Genomic DNA, 10203 nt, shown 5'->3' on the forward strand with positions numbered 1-10203 from the left:
GCTCAGAGACAGTGGCCAGCTCTGAGTTCAAGCCCCAGGACTGGCAGGAGGAAAAAAGAAAAAAAAAAAAAAAGCCAGAAGTAAAACTGTGGCTCCACTATTAGAGCAGTAGGATTAGTTCCAAGGCCCAGAGTTCAAGCCCCACCACCAACCAAAAAAAAAAAAAAGAAAGAAAAAAAAAAGCCATACTGAGCAGGAAACTCTGTGAGTCTTATTCCAATGAATCATCAAAAAGCCAGAAGTGGCAGGGTGCCAGTGGCTCACACCTGTAATCCCAGGAGGCTGAGATCTGAGGATCTTGGGCATGAAAGGCCATGGACTCTTTTCTCCAATAAACTACTCAGAAAACCAGAAGTGGCACTGTGGCTCATGTGGTAAAGCGCTAGCCTTGAGCTGAAGAGCTGAGGGACAGTGCCCAGGCCCAGAATTCAAGCCCTGTGACCAAAAAAAAGAAAAAAGCCAGAAGTGGAGTTGTGGCTCACATGGTAGAACACTCAAGGATAACATCCAGACCCTGAGTTCAAGCCCAGGACTGAAGTATACACACACAAAAATTAAAATCTGGGTTCACGGCACATGTGACCGCGATGACACTCCTGTACCAGGCCCCAGGAACCTTGTCAGCTCACCATCCATCGATAGGCTTTGCCATAATTAAATCAGTAAAACTAAGTACACACCAGGCGACACGCTGGGTCTGGCAACAGGCATCTGAGGGACAGAGCCCTTAACCCATGGGGCTGCGCAACACCAGCATCACAGGTGTGCCTGCAGACTTCACTGTCGGACTGGGTGAAGTGCACACCTGTGATGCCAGCACTAGGAAGGTGGAATCCGGAATCAAGAGTTGGAAGCCAGCTGGGGCTACACAGTAACACTCAAAAAAGTCCCCACAACCTTGGGCAGCCTCCCCAGCTCCAAAAAAAAAAAATCAACACCAGACTAGCTAGACATCCTGTTTGACTTGAATAACTGGTGAATTTTGTGTCCAAAATTGAGGGCAGAAACATTTTTACTTTTTAGGTATCCATAAAGCTCTCCCTGACTTGTTCTTTTTGCCAGTTGTGGGGGCTTGAACTCGGCCTGGGCGCTGTCCCTCAGCTCTACAGCTCAAGGCTAGTGCTCTTCCACTTGAGCAACAGCGGTACTTCCGGCTTTATGTGCTTAATGTGGTGCTTAGAAATTGAACTGAGGGCCTCGTGCATGAAAGGCAAGAACTCTACCACTGAGCCACCTTCCCAGCCCTTCTCCCTGACTTTTGACCCCAAGGACAGTGTAACAAGGGTGGAGGTGGCAGGGACAGAGGAGTTGGGCTGTGCTGGGGTTGGGATTCAAGGAAGCAGAAAACTTTTTTTTTTTTTTTGGGTCCGGTTGTGGGGCCTGAACTCTGGGCCTGGGTGCTGTCCCTCAGCTCTTCAGCTCAAGGCTAGCGCTCTACCACTTGAGCCACAGTGCCACTTCCGGCTTTTTGCTTATGTGGTGCTGAGGAATCGAACCCAGGGCCTCAGGCATGCAAAGCAAGCACTCTACCACTGAGCCACCTTCCCAGCCCCAGCAGAAAACTTTTTTCCCCACCACCATACTTGTCATGGCTGGGGGCTGAGAATGTGGCTTAGTGGTAGAGTTGCTTGCCTAGTATATGTGAAGCCCTGGGTTCAATTCCTCAGCACCACATAAATAGAACAAGCCAAAGTGGTGCTGTGGCTCAAGTGGTAGAGTACTAGCCTTGAGCAAAAGTAGCTCAGGGACAGCACCCAGACCCTGAATTCAAGCCCCTGGCCTGGTTAAAAACAAAAAACAAAAAATAACCCACACTCCCAGGATCACTGTGCACAAGGAAAATGTCACACAGGAAAGAATACACACAAGTGGATAGTTGACATTTATTGAACACTATGTCACTATGTGCCGGGCCCTAGAAAAATGGAATCAATGCAGGCTGGTCTCTGCCCCAAAGGAGCTCACAGACTAGAAGGCTAAGCACCCCACAGCAGCAAAGGTGCATATGGAATCACAACTTCACAACCAAGTCTTACGTGTTTTCCCAAGTGTATAAACTCTCAGCAACACAACCATGTTGTCTTAAAATAGTCATAACCACTGAAAGGACAGACAAGAAGCCACTATGATTAAGGTTGTGCCATCAGAGCCAGATTTTCAGATTAGGCACACCTTAGGTTAGCTGATGTGCAGTGGTGGAGGCCTAAAAGGTTCATGGCCCCATCCTGCAGTGGTTGAACCATCCTAGACTCAAGATACCTGCACAATGTTTCTTCTCCACCCTCCCCCCCCACCTCCTTCTAGCCTCCCCTGGACGAGGTCCCCATATAATCAGTTCCTTCTCCAGAGCTTGTTGGATGGGGTGAACGGACGATGTCCCAAAAGCCCACCAAGCTATAAGACTCCCTCACACCTGGCCTGGCCAGCCCACAGCATATCCTCACCCTTCCCGACAGAGCTGAACTTCCAGTTGGAAGTGGTAATCTATCCTCAGCTTGTCCTTACCTCTCCCTACATGCCCCTGACCTCTTAGGAGCAGTGGGTGCTCAAACCTATGCCGGCCGGGCGGGGGAGGGGATGGACCCCAGAAGCAGCCTGGGGTGGGTTAGGTCAAGACATGCACCTGTGAGATTTAAGGTGGGCCATCTCCTGATCTTGATCCCAAGGTCAAGGCAATATGGGCAGCAGACAAAGCATGGCTGAAGGTTAGGCTGAGGAAAGGGTGGGAGTGGCCCATGCCACAGAGGGTGCAGGCTGGAGGACTGTCTGGGCCCACGTGCTACTTCCCCAGCACCGGGTAAGAAGGGCTTGCAGGAAGGCCAGGATGATTCCACTTGAGAAATTCCCCAACTCTGTGCTCCGTGAATGCGTGCTCCTGACCCACTATGGTCTACTGAAGCCTAGTGAACAAATTAGCAACACAACAGTGTGTTTCTGATCTCCTTTCCAGAGTGGGTTAAAGGAGGGAAGCTACTCTTCCCTATGTAACTGACAAGTCAAGACAGGCCCAGGGGTAAAGCAAATCTTGCCCTGGCGTTGCTCACTGCTCCACCGCGGGGACAGGCGGCCTCTGCCCAGCACTATCTCCCAGCCCTCATGGCGCTCATGTTGGCCCCAGGAGGTCCTTGTCCCCAATGATGGCCCAGACTGAACTCTTAATAAAAAAAAATAATTTATTGTCAACAAAGGCAATATATACAACAGGACAACAGGTGAAAGGGAGAATGGGTGAATGATGACTTTTAAGGGACAGAGTGGGAAGAGGTAATGGAGGCTTCCTGGTGGAGAAGCCTGAACAAGTTGGGGAGGAGGTGTCCCCCGAGGTAGTGGGACTCAGTTCAAACCCCGCTGTGACCACCTCTGCGTAAGGCACTGCGCCAGGGGAGAATAGTAGGGGGCTAAACATGGTGGGAGGAGGTGGAGGGGTCACAAATGATTGGGATGGGTGTTCTCCACAGGCCCAATGCCCCAGCTCACAACAGCGCCAGCCACCACTGCCTACCTCGGGAGCCTGGCCTCAGACCCAGCAAAGGGCCCACACCTACCAGTGCCCCAAAGTGATGGAGATGATGCTGCCCGCCTGCCCCTCCACCCTGCCTGATATTTGGTGTTAAAATTCTCTATCAGGTGGCTGAGATGATAGCTGAGTGGTAGGCCAAAGGAGATGCTGCCTTTCTTCCCTCTGCCCCCCAGGAAAGCGAGAACTTACTCCCCACTTTCTGCTTCTGGCTGTCCCCGCACAGTGGCACTGGATTCTGACAGAACTGTGGGCCAGTCTGAGCTGTCACCTGCTCCCACCCCCTTGGTGCCCTGGGCGTGCTTGGACCAGTCTTGCAAGAGGCTGACAGCTGGGGGCTCCTCCATCCGCACCCGGATAACCTGGAGATCCAGTGTCCCTCGAAGCCCGGGAGGGGGAGCTAGGCAGGGACAGAACAGAAAGTAAGAGGAAGGCCCTCCAGACCGGGAAATGTTCCTAACAGCTGTTTAAACCATCCTCCCAGTGCCTACGTGAGCGGAAGTAGAGGGCATTGGGAGGCAGCAAGTTTGACTGGCATAAAGTGTTACCCTCGCAAGCAGGCCAGGCACTGCCATGAAGGCTTCCTCCTGCTTAGTGCTATACATCACCTCTTCAACTCCTACCGCCAGCTGACTCCATCTCATATAAATCCCACTGAGACACCTGGCCCCAGGACTGACTAGGAGTTAAGGTGGCAATATAGGATGATGCTTTGTCCCCACAGAGCTGTGTGTGCAGAGACAGAACCCTGGTGAGCATAGCAGCTTGAGCTGGGTTCCACAGCTACCTTTCAGGATCAGGGGCCTTAGCAGTATGGAGAAGCTACTCAAAATGGCAACATGGGGCTTCCAGATAGCGAGGGTAGAATGTTGTGGCTACCGTGTAGCTACCATGTCTTCTGTGACAGGGGCCCACTAAACCAGACTACAGGAGGCTCAACAGTAGAGTGAGCAAGCATAGGTCCTGAGTTCACACCTCAGTTACCACAAGTTTCATTACATTGGAAAGCAAAACCAGGAACATCAATGGGAACTGCATGGCCTATATTCAAATTCTTTGCAGTGTTGTTTTTCCATTATTTTTAGACATAATTACTGAAAACGCAGCAGAGAAAACAGGTACCATTTTGCCATATAGCTTGGAAGCATTTAAAATGACTCCTCAGGTTTAAAACCACTGGATTACACAACTGGGCTAGCTGTTTTGTGTTTGCATAATCTGACGTGTGTTTCTGGTGAACTGTAAGTCCCTTGGGGAAAGACAAAACTCTACTCATATGCTCATCAACTCAACAATAACTTAGGGCATGGGCAACTCCCATGTTCCCTATACTGTTCCAGTTGCTAGGGACACAGCAGCAAGTGGAGCCAACCATGCTGACTTCTTGGGACTGACATGCTATTGAGAGCCAACTAAGAACAAAACCAGGCCAGGAGCCAGAGGCTCATGCCTGTATTCTTAGCTACTCAGGAGGCTGAGATCTGAGGCTTGTGGTTTGAAGATAACCTTGGTAGACAAGTCCATGAGACTCTTATCTCCAATAAACTACTCAGAAAAAGCTGTAAGTGTGCATTGGCTCAAGTAGTAGAATGCCCAGGCCCTGAGTTCAAGCCCCAGGACTAGCAAAAAAAGGAAGGACTGGTAAGTCAAAGATACTCATGTTATCCACAGGCAGGAGCAACACCACAGCACACGTGACAAGGAGTGGGAGAGCCAGCAACTGCAGAGCAGAGACGTAGAGGGAGCTGAGAGGCGGCCATAGAGCTGGCAGGAGATAGAGGAAAGAGCAAATCCAGACGCTGCCAGATGGCATAGAACAGCAAGGCAAGGCCAGCCCTGCCAGCAGGTCAGGCATGTGGGGAAGGACACCAGCCTTCACACTGACTGACTTTCGCCAAGTGAAAGCAGCAGTGTGAGGAGCCCAACAGTGACTGGTGTGTTTTAGTAAGAACACTGACTGCTGTCAGAGAACAGCTGGCAAAGCTCAAAGGCCAGAGACTAGTTAGAAAGTTGCAGGTCCTGGGGCTGGGAAGGTGGCTCAGTGGTAGAGTGTTTGCCTTGCATGCATAAGGCCCTGGGTTCGACTCCTCAGCACCACATAAGCAGAAAAAGCCGAAAGTGGCGCTGTGGCTCATGTGGTAGGGTGCTAGCCTTGAGCTGAAGAGCTGAGGGACAGTGCTCAGACCAAGAGTTCAGGCCCCACCTCTGACCAAAAAAAAAAAAAAAGTTGCAGGTAGCAAGCAAGGGGAGGGCAATGAAGGAGGTAGGAGGTAAAACTCTGTGCTCTACCACTTGAAAGCCATGCCCTCACCCTTTTTATTTTCCAGATGTAATAGAGCTTATTAAGCCTCACTGTCCTAGAGTCTACCCTTAGCTTCTATAACTCCATTTTGCTTTTATGACTCCTTCTTAAAAGATAGGACTGCACTCCTAGCCGTGAGACTGGTTCCCTATGGTTTAACATATAAAAATATGCCCTCTGTTCCGTTTATGTTCCTAAGTAATCGGTCCTAGAAATGAGCTCTAGTAATGGTCATGCGGCCCTTGCTCAATGCTGTGCTTGGCTTTTTTTTTTTTTTTGGTCGGTTGTGGGGCTTGAACTCTGGGCTTGGGCGCTGTCCCTCAGCTCTTCAGCTCAAGGAGAGTGCTCTACCACTTGAGCTACAGCACCACTTCTGGTTTTCTGGTGGTTTTATTGGAGATAGGAGTCTCACGGTCTCTCCTGCCCGGGCTGGCTTTGAACCGAGATCCTCAGATCTCAGCCTCCTGAGTAGCTAGGATTACAGGCGTGAGCCACCAGCGCCCGGCCTGTGCTTGGCTTTTCTTAACTTTCCTCCCCTGAGCAAACAAGGATGTAAATTTATGTGTTTTGAAAGGGGACTTAGGACTGCATTTTGGGGCACACGAATGCACAATGTAGTCACTGGCCAGCTAATAAAGACTTTCTATCAACTACTGTGTGTGTGGTTGATATCTCCTGGTAGTTTACTTCATAACACAGATATTTTTTGTCCAGGGCCAGTTGGTTTTCTGTTCTCCAAACTCTCCTTGTCAAGGTACACACCACCTCACTTAGCTTACAGGCCTGAGTCAACTACACCTAACTCTAAACTCTGAACCTCTTTTAGAAGCTTACTGATATGGGACTGGAAAAGCAGGACAACTTTGGAGTTTGGCCAGAGCAAATGGAAAGATGGAGCTGCCAGTTTCCTAGGAAAGGGGAACTGGAGTAAGTGGTAGGGACCAATGGCAGACTAGCCCTCTACCACTTGAGCCATAGCACCACTTTCAGCTTTTTCTATTTATGTGGTGTTAAGGAATTGAATCCAGGACTTTGTGCATGCTAGGCAAGCACTCTACAACTAAACCACATTCTCAGCCCTGGATGTTGATCTTTTAGTCAATCAAAAAAAAAAAAAAAAAAGAGTAACAGAAGTGCCAGGTGGTGGCACATGTCTATAATCCTAGTACTTCGGAGGCCTAGTTGAGGCCATCCCAGAGTCTCAGTGTGAGAGTGTATGTGTGTGTGTGTTGTGAGGGAAGGGGCCCCTGCAGTGTGCAGTGCACATGCACACCAGGGAGAGAAAAAGGAACACATGGAACAGCCAGGGGAACAAACTTGTTGCTAGGAAAGCACGAGCGAGCCACAGCAAGAATGAAAGACCAATCAATGAATTGGGGATGTGGCTCAAGTGCTGGCTCAAGCTAGGTCTTAAATTCACTCCCCAGTACTGCAAAAGAAAAAAAAGAGAAAAGAATAAAAGAAAGGAAGGAAGGACATAAGAACTGACCACTGGATTTAATTTTGTGGAAGTCAGTGGATCCTAACAAAAAACAATTTCAGGCTGGACTGTGGCAGATAAAACCAAGTGATTCAAGTGGAGTCCACAAAGAGATGACAGGCAGTCAGTAAAGAAAAGGCCTTCAGGATCCAAAGATGCACTGACAGTGGATAGAAGAAAAAGAGGTTAAGAAAAGACAAATTACAGCTCTATGCAGGTTGATGGGGAAGATCTGAAGAAGACAGGGCAACAGAGAGGAGAGACCCCATTGGCTCTAAGCCTGGGGAAAAGGGCAGCTCAGTCCTGTGCCAGAAAAAATGGAGGCCTGGAGACAGTGGCAGGGAAGGGGGGAAGGAATGGCTGCACACAGCTTGCAGATGGGCTTAGTGGAAAGAGAGATATAGCTTAGTAAGCAAGTGACCCTAGATGAGGTACTTAACCTGCCTGAGGTCTGCTGCTTGGCAACCTTGGACTGAGACCCTCCTACATATACCCTCCTACCTATACCTCTCATATAGATGGGCTTACAAGTCAGTACCACTATACCTGGGCTTGTTGGCCAAGACGGGCTTTTTATTCCTGCCTGTACTTCACTTCCCAACCAAGAGGATGGGATTACAAGTGGGAACTACCACACCCAGCTATTTTTTAATTCCCTAGTGGTAGGGATCCAATTTAAAACTTCATATATATGCTAGGCAAGTGGTCTACCACTGTCTAGTCCCCATATACCCCTTGTTTTATTGTTTGTCAGTTGTGGGGCTTGAACTTGGCGTTCCCTGAGCTTTTTTGCTCAAGGCTAATACTGTACCATTTTGAGCCACACCACACTTTTGGTTTCTGGTGGTAAATTGAACATGAGATTCTCACTGACTTTTCTGCCTGGGCTAGCTTTGAACCCCATGATCCTCTGATCTCAGCTTCCTGAGTAGTTAGACTAACAGGCCTGAGCCACTGGCTCCTGGCCACACCCCTTGTTTTTTAAGCCAAGTACTTGGTTATACTGCCCAGGCTGGCCTGTCCTCCTAAGCTCAAGTAATCCATATGCCTCAGCCTCCAGACTTACTGGGTCATTGACACAGTTTCCCCTCCTAGAGAACAGAATCATAATACTTTCTATAGCTTACTTTTAGGAGATAGCATGCCAGGGAAGTTCAATATGTAGTAAGCACTGGAGGGGCAGGGGGCTGGGAATATGGCTTAGTGGTAGGGTGCTTGCATCTCATGCATGCAGCCCTGTGTTTGACTCTTCAGTACCACATAAACAGAAAAAGCCAGATGTGGCACTGTGGCTCAAGTGGTGGCACACTACCCTTGAGCAAAAAGCCTAAGGACTAGCAAAAGAAAAAAAGAAAAAAAAATCCCTGGTTTCTCTTAGCTCTTACTATGTTTTTCTTTTTTTGTGCCAGTCCTGGGGCTTGAACTCAGGGCCAAGGGCACTGTCCCTGAGCTTCTTTTGCTCAAGGTTAGCACTTTAACCACTTAAGCCACAGCACCACTTCTTTCTGTTTATGTGATACTAAGGAATTGAACCCAGGGCTTCATGCAAGCTAGACAAGCACTCTACCAACTGAGCTACATTCCCACGCCTAGGGACTTCCTGAGTTACCATGGTCAAGTGTCAGTTCTTGCTGGAGGTGAGGAAGGCAGATGTATGGGGTAGGAATTCAGAAGAGTGAAGCATGAGACATGGACAGCAGAGCCCCATCCATAGGTATAAAAAGCAATCTGGGCTGGGTACTAGTGTTTCACACTTATAATCCTAGCTACTCAGGAATCTAAGATCTGAGGATCATGGTTTGAAGCCAGCCTGGGCAGGAAAATACATGAAACCCTAATTAATCAGCAAAAAGAAGCTAGAAGTGGAGCAGTGACTCAAGTGGTAGAACACTGGACTTGAGTCAAAAAGCAAAGGGATAGGGCTCAAGCAAGTTTAAGCCCCAATACTGGTTCAAAAAAAGAAAAAGAAAGAAAGAAAACTGGGGGCGGGGAATGTGGCTTAGTAGAGTGCTTGCTTAGCATTCATGAAACCCTAGGTTTGATTCCTCAGTACCATATAAACAGAAAAAGCCAGAAGTGGCACTGTGGCTCAAGTGGTAGAAAGCTAACCTTGAGCAAAAGAAGCTCAAGGACAGTGCCCAGGCAAAAAAGCAGCCCAGAGACAGTGCCCAGGCCCTGAGTTCAAGTCCCAGGACTGGCACTCCCCCTGGCCTCCCCACTCCTCAAAAAGAAAGAAACCTGGGAGAAGTTACCTGTCTCTGGGACAGACCTAAGCCACTTTAGGCCCTGGCCCTAGAATACTCACCAGCCCTGCCCAAATGCCCTATCATTTCACACTCTCCCTTGGATTAATGCATCTGTGTGTGTATGTCTGTCTGTGTGTGCCCACAGATGCACCGTTCCTCTAGCAGAAGCTGCGGCCAACCTCTCCTCAGGGACTCTGGAAATGCCAACACTTGACCAACAAGCAAAGACAGGCATGGTCATCTGTCTGAGTTGTCCTTTTGCCAGGTACTGTTGTAGGTACTGAGGACATACCAGTGAGCAGAATGCAAGGCCTGTGTGAGGCTGCCAGTCCCATGGATGCCACACTTGCCCACTACACTCCTGCCAAGTTCAGGTTACAAGTCCCTGTTGCCTCACTCAAGCATTCTGACTAAGCCCCCAGGTACTACTCAAACCAATGTCAGCACAACAAAAAAGCCTTCTTACAAGTGGGCCTTCCAGCTCACTTCTCTTCTGTCCTAGACACTGTATCTACAACTCCTCCTACAAAGGCCTTGGAAAACTCTAGAATCTTCCCAGACAGCCTCATATCCAGCTCCCTCAGCTTGGTTAACTTATCCATAGGAACTATTTCAACAACTAAAGCCTTTTTTTTTTTTTGGGGGGGGGGGGGGGGGG

General features: G+C 49.1%; 1 protein-coding gene across 1 annotated transcript in view; it reads right to left on the bottom strand.

The window, feature by feature from the left end:
- Positions 1-3251: 3251 nt before the first annotated feature.
- LOC105989151 (chromosome unknown open reading frame, human C11orf84) overlaps positions 3252-10203 on the bottom strand; it is a 16325-nt gene continuing 9373 nt past the window's right edge. Inside the window, exon 6 of the mRNA XM_013020986.1 lies at positions 3252-3917. Coding sequence (XP_012876440.1) covers positions 3706-3917 — 212 coding nt within the window. The 3' untranslated portion in view covers positions 3252-3705. The remainder of the gene's footprint in view (positions 3918-10203) is intronic.

Source organism: Dipodomys ordii, unplaced genomic scaffold (assembly GCF_000151885.1).
Source record: "Dipodomys ordii isolate 6190 unplaced genomic scaffold, Dord_2.0 Scaffold54, whole genome shotgun sequence".
In the NCBI taxonomy this organism is placed as follows: Eukaryota; Metazoa; Chordata; class Mammalia; order Rodentia; family Heteromyidae; genus Dipodomys; species Dipodomys ordii.